General features: G+C 39.9%; 2 protein-coding genes across 2 annotated transcripts; both read left to right on the top strand.

The window, feature by feature from the left end:
* The first annotated feature begins 12,902 nt into the window (after nt 1–12,902).
* On the top strand, nt 12,903–13,566 carry LOC109154752. Its single transcript, XM_019302479.1, has 2 exons — nt 12,903–13,463; nt 13,561–13,566. The coding sequence occupies exons 1-2, from the start codon at nt 12,903–12,905 to the stop codon at nt 13,564–13,566; spliced, it is 567 nt and encodes a 188-aa protein (XP_019158024.1).
* Nucleotides 13,567–15,733: 2,167 nt separating this feature from the next.
* On the top strand, nt 15,734–17,720 carry LOC109154751. Its single transcript, XM_019302478.1, has 2 exons — nt 15,734–16,642; nt 16,689–17,720. Exons 1-2 carry the CDS (start codon nt 15,734–15,736, stop codon nt 17,718–17,720), a joined length of 1,941 nt encoding a protein of 646 aa, XP_019158023.1.
* Nucleotides 17,721–19,501: the final 1,781 nt, after the last annotated feature.

Below are 19,501 nucleotides of genomic sequence, written 5' to 3'. Positions count from 1 at the left end.
AGTCTTGTGTTGTCTTTTGATCTTGGCTTTTGACTTATATATATGTATTCCGTTTCGAAAATGGTTTTCATATTATATATCTACCTATTTATGATACTTAAGGGTATTGGTGGGTTACCAGCATCTTTCGCTGACCGGGCGTCGCCCCGATGTTTATCATTGTATCTTTCAGGTGATGCGTAGTCGAGCGCGATGTCTAGAGCCGGTAGCTTAGCACCTGTATCTTTAGACAGTGTTGTTGAGGCCTGTGTGCCAATGTCTTTAGATTGTTCTAGTTTGTTGTTTTTGGGATAGTGTTACACTTGCAGATTGTCGCCGTAGCGTATACCTAGTGTGGTATACGTGGCATAACACCCCGTTTTGGATTCCTTTTATCCAGTTATCTTTTTATCTTCCGCTGTGCTAGTGTTTTGTTGTTAATCTGCATGTGTTAAGACTTGTTTTTAAGTCGTGTTTCGGGGGGTGTTATAGTTGGTATCAGAGCCTAGGTTTAGAGCCTAGGAAGAGTTGAGTCTAGACTTTCTAAGTGTTTAAGTGTGTTTTGGACTTCTAAGCGACCTTAAGGAGTTAAGTGTTATGCTTAGGACTCTAGGTTGCGCGGTGAGATGTGTGTTGTTTTTTGTCTTGCTTGCTCTTTTGGTAACCTTGTTGTTGTAGCAGAAGTCTGTGATGCCTCCTCGCCAGCGAACCGCAGTGTTTGAAGATGTGAGTGAAGTGGTTAAGAGATCTCGGTTGGCCGAATCTAGCAGTGCTTCGGGTAGTTGAACGGTGGATCCGGAGTGGTACGTCCACAAGAGTAAGTTCTAGTGCAGTTTCTGTGCCGGTACTCCGTGATGTAAGAGAGTATGGAAGGATAGAGGTTCATCATCCGACGGTAGGGTCATCTCAAGAGAGGGTGCTCACCTTAAACGAAGTCCGAACAAGTGACAGTGACATAGTAGTGGGAACCTTCCTCGTGCAATCTGTGCCAGCAACAGTCTTGTTTGATTCAGGGGTATCTAACTCGTTTATATCACCCGGCCTCGTGAAGAAGTTGGGCTTATCTGGGGGCGCTGGAGTGAGGTTTAATGTGAAGGTAGCGTCAGGAGAAGTTAGGGTGTGTGACCGTCTTTTTGAGGGCATCAAGATCTGTATCAAAGGTGAAGAGTTTCTTAGTGATCTAATCTAGTACGACTTGGACGGGATGGATGTGGTCCTAGGTATGGACTGGTTGGGGCGGTTTAGAGCCCAAATCTTGTGCAAAGATCAGAAGGTAGTGCTACGAGGACCCAGCGGGAAAAGAGTGTCATACCGTGGAAGGATGGAAGAACCCGGAATTAAACTAGTGTCTATGGTAAAGATGAAGAGGTATATGGACAAGGGCAATGATGTGTACTTGTGTTCCGTCGAGAACTTGGAGGCAAGGGAGGAAGTGGCTCACACGATACCTGTAGTCCGTGAGTTTCTTGACGTTTTTCCCGAAGAAATACCGGGTATGCCGCCTGCTAGGGAAGTGGAGTTTTCAGTGGATCTCATGCCGGGCACTGCACCCATCTCTAAAGCCCCATATCGTTTGGCTACGCCAGAAATGCAAGAATTGAAGGCTCAGTTGCAAGAACTCCTTGACAAGGGTTATATCCGGCCAAGTGCATCGCCTTGGGGAGCTCCAGTGTTGTTTGTAAAGAAGAAGGACGGGAGTATGAGGTTATGTATTGACTACCGGGAGCTGAATCAAGTTACCATTAAGAACAAATACCCTCTCCCAAGAATAGACGACTTGTTTGATCAACTACGTGGCGCATGAGTGTTCTCCAAAGTTGACTTGAGGTCAGGGTACCATCAGATAAGAGTAGCAGACAAGGATATCCCTAAGACTGCGTTTCGGACTCGGTACGGTCACTACGAGTTTACGGTTATGCCTTTCGGTTTGACTAATGCCCCTGCAGTTTTCATGGACCTGATGAACAGAGTATTCAAATCTCACCTTGATGATTTTGTGATTGTATTCATCGACGATATCTTGGTTTATTCAAAAGATAAGGAGGAACATGTTGGACACCTTCGGACGGTACTTCAAATCTTGCGGGAAAAGCAGTTGTATGCCAAGTTTTCCAAGTGCGAGTTTTGGAAAGACAGTGTGACGTTTCTAGGCCATGTGATTGATAGTAGAGGGATTTCTGTGGATCCAGACAAGATACGGGCAGTAAAGGAATGGACTGCACCTTCAATAGTGTCAGAAGTAAGAAGTTTTCTTGGGTTAGCAGGTTATTACCGAAGGTTTGTTTTGGATTTTGCTAAGGTGGCTCAACCGTTGACTAAGTTACTAAGGAAAGAAGTGTCTTTCGTTTGGGATCAAGCTTGTGAGTTAGCATTCCGAGAGTTGAAGGAGAGGCTCACGTCTGCACCAGTCTTAATTTTGCCGTCAGGGACGGAAGGTTTTGAGGTATACAGTGACGCGTCCAAGAAGGGAATAGGTTGTGTGTTGATGCAGAACGGGAGAGTGATTGCTTATCCTCTCGTCAGCTTAAAGTTCACGAAGAGAACTACCCTACACATGATTTGGAATTGGCTGCCGTGGTGTTTGCTTTGAAAATTTGGAGGCATTATCTCTATGGGGTGCGTTGCAAGATATTCACAGATCACAAGAGTCTCAAATATATCTTCACCCAAAAGGATCTCAATATGCGGCAACGAAGGTGGTTAGAACTCATCAAGGACTATGAGTTAGATATTCAGTATCATGAAGGAAAAGCTAATGTAGTGGCGGACGCCCTAAGTCGGAAATCGAAGCACACCGCTAGTTCTATTTGGGTGGTGGCGGATGAGCTTTGCAAGGAGCTTCAACGAATGAGTTTGGAAGTGGTGGAACAAGGAGATGTGGAGGCAGAAGTTCGTTGTTATAACTTAAGGATTGTACCTACGTTTCTGGGAGAGATCAAGGAAGAGCAGCAAAAGGATGTGTTCTTGACCAAGGTAAGGGATGACCTAGCTAGAGGAAAAGGGGGACCGTTTGAGTTATCCGCGGATGGAGTGTTGAGGTACAAAAGCCGTGTGTGCATACCTGCGTCATGTGATCAGTGGAAGCAACGGATTTTGGAGGAAGGCCATAATACACCCTATTCGGTTCACCCCGGAGGAGACAAGTTATACAAGGATGTGAAGGGCTTCTTCTAGTGGCCTAATATGAAGAAGGAAGTTGCAGAGTTTGTTGGGAAATGCCTTAACTGTCAGAAGGTAAAAGCTGAGCGTTGCAAGGTAAAGGGGTTGGTACAACCGTTAGAAATTCCACAAGGGAAATGGGATTCTATATCTATGGATTTCGTGGGAGGATTACCGACGACCCGTTCGGGCAAGGACAAAATCTGGGTGATAGTGGATCGTTTGACCAAGACCGCTCGCCTCATTGCAATGAAGGAGACTTGGACGATGACACAATTGGCTCAAGCCTATGTCAACCAAGTGGTAAAGTATCATGGAGTTCCGAGGGATATTGTCTCCGATAGGGATTCAAGGTTCTTGTCTCAATTTTGGAAATCCTTGCAAGCAGCCCTTGGAACTAAGCTAAGCCTCAGTACTGCTTTCCACCCAGCCACCGATGGACAAACAGAAAGGACTATACAGACTATCGAGGATTTGTTGAGAGCTTGTATGTTAGATTCTCAAGGATCTTGGGAGGACCATTTGGATTTGATAGAGTTTTCTTACAACAACAGTTATCATTCGAGTATTCGCATGGCACCTTATGAGGCTCTCTATGGACAGAAGTGTCGCAATCCGCTTTGTTGGGAGGATCTTGTTAATCCGATAGTGTTGGGACCACAATACTTGTTGGACACATCCGAGAAAGTTAAACTAATCCAAGAAAGGATGAAAGCGGCTCAGAATCGTCAAAAGTCTTATGCAGATTTGGCTAGGAGACAAGCAGAGTTTTCAGTTGGAGATAAGGTTTGGTTGAAGGTATCTCCCACCCGGGGAGTAATGCGGTTTGGGAAGAAAGGGAAGTTGAGCCCTAGGTTTATAGGTCCGTATGAGATCTTGGAGAGGATTGGGAGTTTGGCTTACCGTTTGGCGTTGCCCTTGGAGTTGGACAGAGTGCATAACGTGTTCCATGTATCACAGCTCAAGAGATATGTTCATGATCCGACTCATGTTTTATCACTGGAAGTGTTACCGATAGATGAAGATTTGTCTTATGAAGAAAGGCCGCTCAGAATTTTGGACTTCAAGACTCGGGACACTCGCAGGAAATCTGTTAGGATGGTAAAGGTTTGGTGGTCTCATCATGGGGTTGAAGAAGCTACTTGGGAGCTGGAGGCATCAATGCGGGAGCGGTACCCTGAGTTGTTTGTGGAAGGTATCTCGTCTTCTTAGGTTGTTGTGTGCTTTGTGTGCTTGCTTGCTTTGTTTGTTGCCTTGTTGTTTAGCTAGTTTGTTGGTTAGTGTTTGGGTTAGTAGTTTAGTTCTTGGTTGTTGTCTAGAAGTTGGTTGTTGTGTTGAGGTTAGAGTTCTTGATGCCAATCTATCCGTTTGTTGATCTCTTGCCTATCCTTAGATTCGTAATGCCTTTTCTTTGCTTTGGAACCCTTGTGAGAACTTTTTGAGTTTTTGACCAAAAGGGATATTCTTGAAACTTCTTGTCACAATTTTGTTTCCTTGTTACCTTTCGTTTTAATTCGTTGTACCCAAGTTTCGGGGACGAAACTTCTTTGAAGGGGGAGAGGATGTGACACCCCAAAAATCCACACTCCAAACCATGAATTAATTGAGTAATTAATTCTATTTCTTTTGAGGAATTGATTCTTAAAATCCTGATTTTTGATACTCAAGGACTAGAGCCTTAGTCAAGATTCCAAGTTTTGCTTCCAAGATTCAATCTTTCCTCTATTTTGGCGACTAGAAGGGTAAGATCTAAGCTTGTCTAGTCTTTTTGGTTCCATCTTGGTTGTCTTTTTCTTAAAGGTTGGATCTTTATGATCTTTTGGTTTGATCTTGAAGTGGGTTTGGCTAGTGAGCTTAGTGGAGAGCTTGTTGTGGTGTAAGAAGAGTCTTTTGGTCTTCAAGAGGTAACCCATGCTCTACAAAACCTATTTTGCTTACCTATATATGATTTCTTGGCTTCTACTTGTGTTTTGATATGAAATGTGAGAGTTTATGCATTTATCTTGTGATATTGCATATCTAGAGCTTGTGTTTAGGATTCCTTTGTGCCATTGCATGACATTTTCATTGGTTCAAGTCATTTTGTTGTGTTTGGTGAGATTTGGCATGTTTTGGACTTGAATTTGTGTTTGAAGGATAAAATCCCCGAAGGGATTGTTTGACATAGGAGCGTGTACCCGCGGGCGGAACGGCGGGGAGAGCCCTACCCGCCGCCCACCCGCCGGTACGCGTGAACGTGGGTGTTGAACCCGCGGGCAGAACCACGGGTAGGGGCCTACCCTTGAATCCACCCGCGGGGAACACAGTGAAGCTGGAGTGGGATTTGTTCCCCGTGTTTTGTTTGTCTCGGTCTTTGATCTTTTGGCCTCCCGTTGTTCTTTTGTGGAACTATTTGAGCGTCTTCTTGATGTTTCGTAGGTCTAGAGCTTTATGCTAGGTATCCATGTAGGATCTTTGGTGTTGTGAATCGTGCTAAGTGTTCAACATTGTGTTTCGTTGAACCGTGTGGTGTCTTGTGTGTTCCTCGGAACTATCTTGAGTTTCCTCGTTGTTGAGCTTGCTAGTTATTATCTTAATGCTAGCGTCGTTGTTGTCGATGGGTGATGACCTGTCTCTTGATTGAGTGTGTTTCATACCTTCTCTTGCAATCCGTTGTTCGTTTCGTGTGAGTGGTGGTGCGTGTGTGGCTCTACCTGGATTGCACGATTAGTAGTATGGGACACTAGTCACCAAGGTATTGCAGCGGTCCTCGTGGTGGCCGTGACGTGATTTCATGGAGTTGTGGCTGAGCCCACGTGTTTGGGGGATAACATTGTGTTATCTGGGCATGTGTTGCCGTGAATTGGTGGGTTTTCGTTGGTGGTCTGTAGGTGGGGGACGACGGTCCCGGCGGAATAAGGTTGGACTTGGCTGTACAGGGGTTTTCTGGAGGTAATGGTTGGCACCGAAGGTACAAGGTTGGGGGTAGCCATAAGGTTGGAACAGGGCATAAGGAAGGCATATCAACTCGTGATGTGTGATGTCACGAGGGCTTGTGAAGCCGTTGTTGTGGTGAGTTCTCTTCTCTCGTGACGTGTGTAGTCACGGATGCTTGTGATGTGGTGTTTTGGCATGTGTTGCCGGTGGGTGAGTCTTTATCCTTGTGTGTGGTTAATCTTTGTGGTTGGGATGTGTTCCCGGTTTTATCCTTGTGAGTGGTGAGTCTTGTGTTGTCTTTTGATCTTGGCTTTTGACTTATATATATGTATTGCGTTTCGAAAATGGTTTTCATATTATATATCTACCTATTTATGATACTTAATGGTATTGGTGGGTTACCAGCATCTTTCGCTGACCGGGCGTCGCCCCGATGTTTATCTTTGTATCTTTCAGGTGATGCGTAGTCGAGCGCGATATCTAGAGCCGGTAGCTTAGCACCTGTATCTTTAGACAGTGTTGTTGAGGCCTGTGTGCCAATGTCTTTAGATTGTTCTAGTTTGTTGTTTTTGGGATAGTGTTACACTTGCAGATTGTCGCCGTAGCGTATACCTAGTGTGGTATACGTGGCATAACACCCCGTTTCGGATTCCTTTTATCCAGTTATCTTTTTATCTTCCGCTGTGCTAGTGTTTTGTTGTTAATCTGCATGTGTTAAGACTTGTTTTTAAGTCGTGTTTCGGGAGGTGTTACAAAAATAAATTGATCAGACAGATACCTAATATCTGAAAAGAAAATTTCAAGTTCCCAAATCATTTAAAACATTTGACTTTCTAAAAATTGGCCTAACTTTTTGACTTTTGATTTTCCAAATTGGGCAAGCATTCATCAGAAAATCTATTCTTTAACACACAAACCCAATTAGACATGCAAATATCTAAATTCCCCCTAAATATATACAATTTCATCAAAATTAGCCCAATTGAAAAATTGTTCCCCCTAAATTACATACTAATCTCAAATTAATTTAATTAAACACATTAGGCAAATGAATTACACTAATTAACGTGACAATAGTCATACGGATCATATTAATAAATCACAACAACAGGTACGCAAATTTCGTAAGATAAAATTATTACACATTTAGGCACACATAAATATTACGAAAACATGTATACAATTAGACATATATCATACGTACATACCAATTTAAATTAAAGCACATAGGTCACATAAATTACATGTAATATACACAGTACGTATCAAAAATTAACAAAAATTAAGAGTTAAGGAACTGCTTAGCTCATTTCGATCATTCCCATTTCCTGCCTTAGAGTAGCAAAACGAGATTCTCACAACGGCTTTGTGAGAATATCGGCAATTTGATTCTCCTTGGGAACATGATCGATTTTCAAATCTTTCCTTTCGACGTGGTCTCGGATAAAATGGTGTCGAACGTCAATATGCTTGGTTCGCGAATGAAGCACCGGATTTTGGGTTATGGCGATTGCACTTGTATTATCGCATAAAATGCTAACATTTTCGCACTTAATCCCATAGTCCAATAATTGTTGCTTCATCCACAAGATTTGTGCACAACAACTCCCAGCTGCAATATATTCGGCTTCGACAGTGCTCGTAGCTATGGAGTTTTGCTTTTTGCTGAACCAAGAGACCAATCTTCCCCCTAAGAACTGGCATGTCCCTGAGGTACTTTTTCGGTCTATTTTACAACCTGCAAAATCTGCATCTGAATAACCAGTTAGTGTAAAATCTCCTTCCTTGGGATACCATAATCCCACGTTAATTGTTCCTTTGAGATATCGAATTATCTTCTTGGTTGTAATCAGATGACTTTCTTTGGGCTTTGATTGAAATCTTGCACATACGCCAACCGAGTAGGATATGTCCGGTCTGCTTGCGGTTAAGTATAGTAACGATCCAATCATCCCTCGATACATCATTTGATCGACGTCTTTTCCTTCATCATCTTTATCCAATTTTTGAGATGTACTCATGGGAATTTTGACTGAGGATTTTCCATTTATGCCAAATATCTGGATAAGATCTCTTGTGTACTTGGCTTGATTTATGAAAATTCCTTCTTCAAGTTGCTTGACTTGTAGTCCCAAAAAGTAATTTAATTCTCCCATCATACTCATCTCGAACCTGTTCTGCATGAGCTTAGAAAATTTCTCACATAAAGATTTATCACTACTTCCAAAGATAATATCATCAACATAAATTTGTACTAACAAAATGTGATTATTTTCTTGAATTCTAAAGAGGGTTTTATCGACTAGACCTTTGGTGAATCCACAACTAATTAAGAACATTGACAAGGTGTTGTACCAAGCTCGCGGAGCTTGTTTTAACCCATACAATGCCTTCTTTAATTTGTAGCCTTGATCACCAACATCTTTTACCTCAAAACCGGGTGGTTGTTCGACGTAAACTTCTACTTCAAGTAAGCCATTAAGAAATGCACTCTTTACGTCCATTTGATACACAATAAAATTCTTATGCGCTGCATATGCTAGGAATATCCGGATTGCTTCGAGTCGTGCGACGGGGGCAAATGTCTCATCAAAATCAATTCCTTCTTCTTGTGAATACCCTTTCGCAACTAATCTTGCTTTATTCCTAACAATGACACCGTCTTCGTTTGCTCTGTTCCTAGTAGATGATCGCGTCTTTACTCCGTCACTCGGATCTACAATGACTATGTCATGTGTGTGACTCCTTAGCCATTTCCGATTTGGTTGAAAATTCGTTGGATTCTCAGAGTTTCCTTCTTGATGTGATTCCACTTGTTGTGTATTATTGACGGGTGCATCTTCGGGTTCAACTAATGGAATTTCTTCTTGTTGAATTCTGGGTGCAATCTCAGTTGCACGTGATATTTCGGGTATCACATTGGATATTGCCTCAATTTGGTGAGTACCCATATCACTTGATTCTTCTACTTCCTGCAACACATTATCTTCCAACATATTGTTAAAAATAATTAAATCACGATTACCTTCACCATTTTTGCCATTATTGTCGTGATTTTCATCGAACACAACGTGAATCGATTCTTCTACCACCATGGTTGATTTGTTGAATATTCTATATGCCTTGCTGGTGGATGAATATCCCAAGAATGTTCCTTCGTCCGCTCGCTCGTCAAAAGTCTTTAATTGAGACTTTCCATTAACAAGTACAAAACATTTACAACCAAATGTTTGAAAATAGGTGAGATTGGGTTTTCTCCCTTTCCATAATTCATATGGTGTTTTGTTATAAGACTTGTGGATTAGACTGCGATTTTGAGTATAGCACGCCGTGTTAATTGCTTCTGCCCAAAATTTCTTTGGTAGTCCGGCGGCCGTTATCATGACTCGTGCGGCTTCCTTGAGTGTTCGATTTCTTCTTTCAGCTACACCATTTTGTTGCAGCGTTCATGCGGTAGATAATTGATGTAAAATTCCTTGTGAATTGCAGTAAGATTGAATCACTCTGTTCACGAACTCTGTTCCTCGATCGGTTCGTATTGTTGCAATCTTCATGTCCTTTTCGACTTGTAGTAGCTTTAATAGCTCTGACAGCTTTGATAAGACTTCATCCTTTTTCTTGATGAATATTGTCCAAGTGTACCTAGAAAAATCATCAACAACAACCAAAGTATATTTCTTACCACTTATACTTACTGGGTCTACTGGACCAAATAAATCCATGTGCAGTAGACTTAAGGGTCTTGATGTTGACTCTTGAGCTTTGACTTTGAATGATGCTTTGATTTGTTTTCCCTTCTATCATGCATCACAAATTTGATTTTTCTTGAACACAATGTTGGGGAGTCCTTCGACTAGATTATTTCTTGCAAGCTTGTTGATGGTTTTGAAATTCAAATGATTTAGCCTTCTGTGTCATTCCCAACAAGCTTCATTCGAATTATTTGCCATCAAGCATACGTATTTCTTTGTTGTACTCCAATCCACAACATACATGTTTTTCTTTCTTGATCCGGCGAGTACGACTTCATTCGTGGATTCGTCTTTCACTTGACATTTGCCTTTGTAAAATTCTACGAGATATCCTTTGTCGCAAAATTGACTTGTACTAAACAAGTTAAATTTTAATCATTCGACATAAGATACATCATCAATTCGTAGACCATTTTTCACAATTGTGCCGGTTCCTTTTGTCATTCCATATCGATCGTTTCCACCGAAAACTACTTTTGGTCCTTCGATACTTTTGAACTCAACTAGACTAGCTTTATTGTAGGTCATATGTCGAGAGCAACCGCTATCGAAATACCAAACTTCCTGCAAGAAAGATTAATTATTTTTAAGTACCCATGCTTGATTGGGTCCTTTTGTGTTAGTAATTTTTGGCATCCAAATCCACCTAGATCCCACTGATCCAAGAGTAGGTGATTTGTAACCATTAAAGACTCTATAATCATAACGCACTTGCGAATAATGCTTTGGTGCGGGTTGGGAAGCAGATATTTGCTTGATTCTATGAAAAAGAGCAAATCTGGACTTGGTCCATGGTTTGTCATCAAGCGACCAATCTGGTTCTGAGGGATATAATCTCCCAGCCCCAATTCTCGGAATCCTTCCCATATTCCTATGAGGTTTTGTTGCACTAGACTCGTTGGCTCTCTTTTGAGATACAAATTTTTGCCTTTTAAAATTTTGTTGCCTATCCGAGATATTAGATTTTTTATTCGGCCTTGCAACATTTTTCTGGGCATTTATTTGATTACCAACTCCTTGTCTCATTGTGCTATACTGATTTTTCACAAATTTTACCACTGGAACTTTATTAATTAAAGTAGTAGTAGAATTAGTCAGTTTCACAGGGGTTTGAGAACATGATGGATCGTAGCCTAGTCCGGCTTTATCTCTAGCGGGCTTTTGCATGTTTACCATTTTATCCATTATTCTGGATGAATTTGTAACTGATGCGATTACTTCCTGAATGTTATGTTCTCGAACCTCTCTAGCTTTGCACTCTTCTTGAAGTCGAACATTTTCGGCTTTCAAATTACTCATTTCATTTAGAGCATTTTGCAATTTTTGTGACATTTCTTCCTTTTCAAGAATTAACGTATTATTGCGCTCTTTGATTTGAGTATGAGTGGCCATGACCTTTTGACAATCTTCCATAAGACTTTGAAATGATTCTTGAGTCTGGAAAGAAGTGTCAACGGAACTAAAAGAGCTAAAAGAGCTAGAAGATACCTCTTCGTCAGTTTCACGCGCCATATAACATTCTTCATGTTCGGATGTCTTGCCCACTAGGCATAGTAGCGCCGTATCTTCTTGTGATGAATCACTCACGTCGCTAGATGATTCTTCGGATTCACTTGCTTCTAACGGATCGCTTATTAGTGCCTTCCGTTTGCCCTTTTTGAATTTCTTCTCTTTGGATTTGTATTCCACCTGTGGAGAAGTATTCGAATTTCTGTCCGCCTTGGGGTGTGGACATTCGGCGATAAAATGTCCAGACTTTCTACAATTGTAACACACGTTTGTGTTATCTTCGACCGGTTCCCTTCTTGATCTTCTATTTTCTCGAAAGAAATTTCCTTGTGGTGATCCTTTGTTTTTTCGCATGAACTTCTTGAATTTCCTAACAAATAAAGAAAATTGTTCGTCAGATATAAAATCATTATTTGCGACTGACCTTGATGTTGAAGGTTGTTCGGCCATCAATGCGGATGTTCGTTCATCGCGTTCTTCTTCGACTCGTGTCTTTATTTCGAACTCATACGCCTTAAGATCACTAAAGAGTTTATCCGTAGATAATGTCCTTAAATCTCTATGATCGCGCATTGCGGTCACCTTCATATCCCAATTTGTAGGTAGTCCGAGGGATATTTCCTTCTGGGTAATGGTCTTTCCCAGATCCGTGATTTCTCCAAGAATTTTGATCAATCGAGCTTCCATGTCGGTGATGCTTTCGTTCGGTAGCATTTTGAAATCTTCGAACCTCTTCATGGCAATGGTTAGTTTGTTGTCTTTTTCTTGTTCATCGCCTTCACCGATACTAATGAGAGTATCCCATATTTTTTTTGCTGTGGTGCACTTTCGAATCTTTGGGAATATTGTGTCATCGACCGTTTTGAACAAAATATCCTTGGCAATATTGTCCAAGTTATTTCGCCCTCTATCTTCTTTTCTCCACTCCATTTTTGGCTTTGGAATATATCGTGGAGCATTTGGATCTCGTGGAGTAGCAGTATTAGCTTCCATGATTTGGATAGGACCAGTGGTGATGACTTCCCACATTTCATCATTTAAAGTAGATAAGTGCACCTGCATACGTATTTTCCAATCATCAAATTTATCAAGTAAGAAAAGCAAATTTTGAGCAAGAGCCATATCTCTCTTCATCTTGAAGATTTTGAGATCTATCTAGCAGTCAAAATTGACTCAAATAGACAACCGCTCTGATACCACTTGTTGGTCCCGAAAGGATGGCGAGAAGTCTAGAGGGGGGGGGGGGGGGAAATAGACTTCTCTAACTTTTTCAACTTTCTTCGAAAACACACAAGACAAATAACACTTTGGTAATTTCAACTCTAAGTAACAAGCATTAACAAGATAAACAACTTAGAGTGTGCAGCGGAATAAGTAGCGGTAAAGTGTTATGCTTATAAGTGCGGTGCTCAAATAGATATTCCAAACATGCAACACGTTAGAAACACTTGGTATGGTTCAAAGATGATGTACGTAAAGTTTAGCTAGCATGCATACATGGGAACTATCAAACCCAGACAGATAAAGATAAGCGATAAATCGTAATCGGGTTAGTTCGCAGTTAGAATAAGCATGCACAGAAGATACATGGATGCAATGTCACTTGTGCAACGATTTGGAAAGCCTGATTTGTTTATAACAGTAACATGTAATCCTAATTGGCCAGAGATTAAAGAACTTCTCAAATATGTTGATGTACCACAAAATAGGCCGGACCTTCTTGCTCGTGTTTTCCGTGCTAGACTTGAAGAGCTAAAAAATGACATCTTTAAGAGAAAAATTTTTGGAGAGGTGGAAGCATATGCATATGTGATTGAGTTTCAAAAAAGAGGACTTCCGCATGCTCACTTTCTCATTATTTTGAAGAGCAAATTCAAAATTACAACTCATGCTCATTGTGACAGATTTATAACTGCTGAGATTCCTAATAAAGAAAGTGAACCACAGTTATACAATCTGGTTAAAAAGCATATGATTCATGGTCCGTGTGGTTCTTTAAATCCTAATTGTGCTTGTATGCTTCACCAGCAACAACAACTTGCTCCATCTTGCAAAGATAAGTACCCTCGCTCATTTAATGATGAAACTATTTTTGACGAAAACTCCTACCCTATATATCGTAGGATGGACACTTCAACAAACGTTTTTGTCAGAGGACATCAACTTGATAACCGGTTGGTTGTCCCTTTTAATCCATATTTGTTGGCGAAATTTGATTGTTATATAAATGTTGAAATATGTGCAGGGATAAGATGTGTGAAGTATATATATAAATATATATACAAGGGACACGACAGAATCAGCCTAAGTTTATACGCTGGTGCCGATGTTCATGAGTTTGATGAGATTAAAGAATACCAAAGTGCAAGATGGGTTTCCCCACCTGAAGCGGCTTGGAGAATTTATGCCTTCCCAATTGCTGAAATAAAGCCCGCCGTTGTGCATTTACAAGTTCATCTGCAAAACTATCAGTACCTTAATTTCCACGGCAATGACAGGTTGGTTAATATCGTTGAAGATGACTACACTTCTCGCACAATGTTAACACAGTTTCTCTACACGAATCGTGTGGATGAAGTTGCAAAAAAACTCAACTTACTTTATGTTGGTCCCGAAAGGGTGGCGAGAAGTCTAGAGGGGGGGGGGGGGGATGAATAGACTTCTCTAACTTTTTCAACTTTCTTCGAAAACACACAAGACAAATAACACTTTGGTAATTTCAACTCTAAGTAACAAGCATTAACAAGATAAACAACTTAGAGTGTGCAGCGGAATAAGTAGCGGTAAAGTGTTATGCTTATAAGTGCGGTGCTCAAAGAGATATTCTAAACATGCAACACGTTAGAAACACTTGGTATGGTTCAAAGATGATGTACGTAAAGTTTGGCTAGCATGCATACGTGAGAACTATCAAACCCAGACAGATAAAGATAAGCGATAAATCGTAATCGGGTTTGTTCGCAGTTAGAATAAGCATGCACAGAAGATAAAAACTCTGCCCTTCACCACGAGTGCTACGCACAAAGCTACACTCAGCTAGGGTTTTTCACTCTCTCTAATTACTCCGCCCTCTTTCTACACTCAGTAGAGAAATCTACAAAGAGATAAAAATTTTCTCTCACTCAGACTTGAATGTAATTCTATGAAGCCCTGTTTCCCCCTTTTCGGCTAATAAAAAAATAGCTTGTATCTTTTGCTTGTATGTCTTAGCCGTTGTTCAAGTTGTTGAACTGCTCAATCACTTGGGGTTATGATCTCTACTTGTCTTCAAGTCTGCTTGGACAATTTATAGCTAGTGAAAGCTATTTGCCCGTTGATCAACTTTCGATCTCGATCGTCCATTTTGAATTGTAGTTGATCAAAAGATATTGTCAACTTGATCTGAAATATTAGGTAGATGTCATTTCTCCTTTTGTCAGATGATTTGAATAATTTGCCCGTTGCCGTGTCTTGAATTTTGTAGCCTCCAAAATTTGAATAAGTTTGGCGCGGCAAGCTTGATATTTCTTGTCCTTCATAAATGTTCTGACATGTCAAGTTGATCAAATAATTTATCTGCTGATTCTTGCTTGAGTATAAAATAATTTCTCCGCGAATCAGCCTTCTTTGAGCGTCTCCGGTTCCACCGTAAAAACTTTGATATTCAGATGAAAATATATCAGATATTTTCTCCTTCATGATCCTTGTAAAATGATATACTGGAACCTCTATAAAAACTTCATAGTTGTTCATGGTGAGATGCTCTGTTTCGAATTTAAGCTTGGTCCACCATACTTGGTGTGTTTCTCCTTCTGGTGCATGGCTATTGTGAGACTTGTGCATTTACCTTACTTAGTCTCCATATTGGAGAGTCTCTTAGCTAGTCTCCATTCCAAGCTAGTCTCCAATACGGTCCAATATACTTGAGCTAGTCTCCCATACGGTCCAATATACTTGAGCTAGTCTCACATACGGTTTGGCTAGTCTCACATACGGTTTGGCTAGTCTCCCATACGGTGGCCCATACGGTTTGGCTAGTCTCCCATACGGTGGAGGTTAGTCTCTCATACGGTTCAAGCTAGTCTCCCAAGTAAGTTAAAAATACTTCACTTGAGATTCAATCTTAGGATTATTTGGCATAGCTCACACGCGTTTCTTCCAACTCCTCTAGCATGATTCTTAGTGACTTATCCGCATCATAATTATGTTAAGCTATAATCCCGCTTAACATTTAAAATCAACTTGTGATTTTCCAGACTTGTACATGGGTTGCATGATATGGGTGCACCATACTCTGTAGACTCAAACTGACTCAAATAGAATAAAATTGGGGACTACTTGATTTTTCAAAAATACATTCGGCTCATCAAAATTTACAAAATATTCCTAACACTTTATATTCAATTCCTGAATATTTTGTGTGGAAAAATCAAAGAAAAATGTGGACACAGAGAAAGAAGAAAGAAGTTATAGGCATACTTGTGACAGTAAATCCAACTGAAGGAGAGCGTTACTATTTACGGCTATTATTAATGAATGTTAGGACACCCAAATCATTTGAGCATTTAAAAAATGTCAATGGCCATCAATCAATAACATTTCGTGAGGCAGCTGAAAAATTGGGTCTGTTATCTGGGGATCATATTGTCGAAAAGTGTCTAGATGAAGCAGTATTATATCAGATGCCATCAAGTTTTAGGAGACTATTTGCAACCCTTCTAATTTTTTGTGACATCACGAATCCTCGCAACTTGTGGAATAAATTTAAGACATACATGTGTGAAGATCTACTCAGAACAAAAATACATACTGAGGAGGAAGTCCAACTGATAGTCCTTCAATTAATTGCAAATGCCGTAGAAAAAATGGGGAAGAAGATTGATGACTTTAACTTGGTCGATAACATGTTATCTCTATCAACCCAAGAAAAGGAGGATAGAGAAATAGCAGCTGAATATAACATACAAGTAAGTGAATATGACTTGCTTTGTGTGGAAAAATTGAATGTTGAGCAACGCAAAGCATTTGATACTATTATGGCAAGTATCATTTCAAACTCAGGTGGAGTTTATTTTATAGACGGCCCGAGTGGTACTGGTAAGACCTTTCTATATAAATGCTTATTAGCTACTGTGAGGTCTAAAAAATGGATAGCACTTGCAACTGCAAGTTCAGGAATTGCAGCATCTATTTTGCCTAGTGGTCGTACTGCTCATTCTACATTCAAAATACCAATTGATGGAGATGATAAGTATGTCTGCAATATTGGAAAACGAACTGCAGAAGCTACTTTATTAAAAAAATATAGATTGATTCTTTGGGATGAAGCCTCTATGGCTAACCGCCGGGTTATTGAAAGTGTTGATATAATGCTTAGAGATATTATGGACACAGATCAAATTTTTTGGAGGAAAAGTGGTTGTTTTTGGAGGTGATTTTCGACAGACATTACCAGTTATTAGATATGGGAAGAAAGAAGATTTCATTGAAGCAAGTTTGGTTAAATCACCATCAATCTGGCCAAACATCCAACGATTAAAATTGGTCCAAAATGTTCGTGCAAATGAGGATCCAGCATTTTGTGAGTACTTGATGAAAATTGGCAATGGAACTGAACTGTTTATTGGTCGAGACAAGATTAAGATTCCATCCTCATTCATTATTCCATGTCCGGATGAAGATATTTCTCTTGATGCTTTATTTCAATCCGTATATCCTGACTTAACGTGTTTCTGGAATGATCCTTATTCATTAATGAGCAGAGCCATCTTAACAACTAAGAATGAGATTGCAGATGAAATTAATTCTATCTTAATAGATAGATTCCCGGGTGAAAGTAAGTGCTATGTTAGTTTTGATGAACCACTTAATTCGAACCAGTTGCATTGTAAAGATTATTTACACACTTTATCCCCAGCTGGCCTACCTCCTCACAAGTTACTTCTGAAGAAAAATTGTCCTATAATTTTATTGAGAAATCTGAACCCAGCTGAAGGATTATGCAACGGGACGAGATTAGTTTGTGATTCATTTGAAGATCATCTCATCAGTTGTTTCATTGCAGTTGGGGAATACAAAGGAAAACATGTCTTCATTCCAAGAATTCCTCTTGAGCCATCAAAGGATGAAAATTGTCTGATACCCTTTAAAAGAACCCAATTCCCTACTAAAGTGAGTTTTGCCATGACAATTAACAAAGCTCAAGGGCAAACATTAGATTTTGTTGGAATCTACTTGAAAGAGCCAGTTTTTAGTCACAGACAATTGTATGTTCCTATGTCTCAGGCAAAAAAAGCAGATTCGGTCAAGATGATTATATTCAGTGATGATGGTCACAACAAACTGACCAATATTACAAATAATATTGTTTATCAAGAAATCTTGGATTACATATCTCAAACAACTGTTGCACCAGACAAAAACTAACATCATGCCTGACGTTTATTGATGTTAGTTTTGTTTACCCTCTTATTTCAAATTAAAATAAATATCACTTTCATATACTAATTATTTGCAATTGACAACTGTTTATCTCACATGTGCCACAGGATTTCTGGATATCAATTTGTGAGAGATGTTCAATTGAGACAATTGAATTCAAGTGATATGTATATCTATATTTGACAAATCCTCTATAGTTCATTAAAATAGTGTGACATGTTATTCAAAAAAAGACCAGGTAATTTCTAAATTCAATTTACTCTTTTTCCTTGTTTTCAAATTTTTATTATTAAGTTTACTAGCTTAATTTTTATTAAAAAGTTTATCTCATATATAGGTATCAAATGAGCAACCACATAATGCATGAAGTTCAACTACTCTGACCGTAAATGTGCAAGAATCTACAAGGCATTAAAACTAATTCGAAAACATGATTTGATAGTTTCAGAATTTTTTAAGATGGAAAATCATATTGTTGGTCCCAAAAGGGTGGCGAGAAGTCTAGAGGGGGGGGGGGGGGGTGAATAGACTTCTCTAACTTTTCAAACTTTCTTCGAAAACACACAAGGCAAATAACACTTTGGTAATTTCAACTCTAAGTAACAAGCATTAACAAGATAAACAACTTAGAGTGTGCAGCGGAATAAGTAGCGGTGAAGTGTTATGCTTAAGTGCGGTGCTCAAAGAGATATTCTAAACATGCAACACGTTAGAAACACTTGATATAGTTCAAAGATAATGTACGTAAAGTTTGTCTTACATTCATACGTGGGAACTATCAAACCCAGAAAGATAAAGATATGCGATAAATCGTAATCGGGTTAGTTCGCAGTTAGAATAAGCATGCAAAAAATATATGAGCAGTATGTAAATAGAGAGAGAGATTTATAGTGGTTCAGAGGTGGTGTAATCCTCCTAGTCCACTCTTCTCCTTTCACTTCAAGGAGGAAATTCACTATTCTTCGATCACCCAGATACAATAGTGAATAAGTGTCCACCGACACTTCTCTGAGTGCTTCGCACAAAGCTACACTCCTCCAACGTTTTTCGCAAGCTCCTCTTGTTACTCCGCCTTCCCGAGTACTTCGCACCAAGCTGTACTCCTACACCACGAGAACTACGCACAAAGCTACATCCTCACAGGGTTTTCACAAGCTCCTCTTGTTACTCTGCCCTTCACCACGAGTGCTACGCACAAAGCTACACTCAACCATGGTTTTTCACTCTCTCTAGTTACTCCGCCCTCTTTCTACACTCAGTAGAGAAATCTACAAAGAGATAAAATTTTTCTCTCACTCAGACTTGAATGTAATTCTATGAAGCTCTGTTTCCCCATTTTCGGCTAATAAAAAAATAGCATGTATCTTTTGCTTGTATGTCTTAGCCGTTTGTTCAAGTTTGAACTGCTCAATCACTTGGGGTTGTTGTCTCTTTTTTTCGCTGCTTGTCTTCAAGTCAGCTTGGACAATTTATAGCTAGTGAAAGCTATTTGCCCGTTGATCAACTTTCGATCTCGATCGTCCATTTTGAATTGTAGTTGATCAAAAGATATTGTCAACTTGACCTGAAATATTAGGTAGATGTCATTTCTCCTTTTGTCAGATGATTTGAATAATTTGCCCGTTGCCGTGTCTTGAATTTTGTAGCCTCCAAAATTTGAATAAGTTCGGCGCGGCAATCTTGATATTTCTTGTCCTTCATAAATTCTCTGACATGTCAAGTTGATCAAATAATTTATCTGCTGATTCTTGCTTGAGTATAAAATA

This window comes from Ipomoea nil, unplaced genomic scaffold, assembly GCF_001879475.1.
Source record: "Ipomoea nil cultivar Tokyo-kokei standard unplaced genomic scaffold, Asagao_1.1 scaffold2653, whole genome shotgun sequence".
Taxonomy (NCBI): Eukaryota; Viridiplantae; Streptophyta; class Magnoliopsida; order Solanales; family Convolvulaceae; genus Ipomoea; species Ipomoea nil.
The sequence above is the reverse complement of the archived record's forward strand: the minus strand, read 5'-3'. Positions and strand labels throughout refer to the sequence as shown.

Coding starts and splice junctions, on each gene's coding strand:
- LOC109154752 (XM_019302479.1), top strand. CDS start 12,903: ATGGATGCAATGTCACTTGTGCAACGATTTGGAAAGCCTGATTTGTTT.
- LOC109154751 (XM_019302478.1), top strand. CDS start 15,734: ATGTGGACACAGAGAAAGAAGAAAGAAGTTATAGGCATACTTGTGACA. Junction 16,643..16,688: donor CCTCTATGGCTAACCGCCGG/GTTATTGAAAGT, acceptor TTATGGACACAG/ATCAAATTTTTTGGAGGAAA.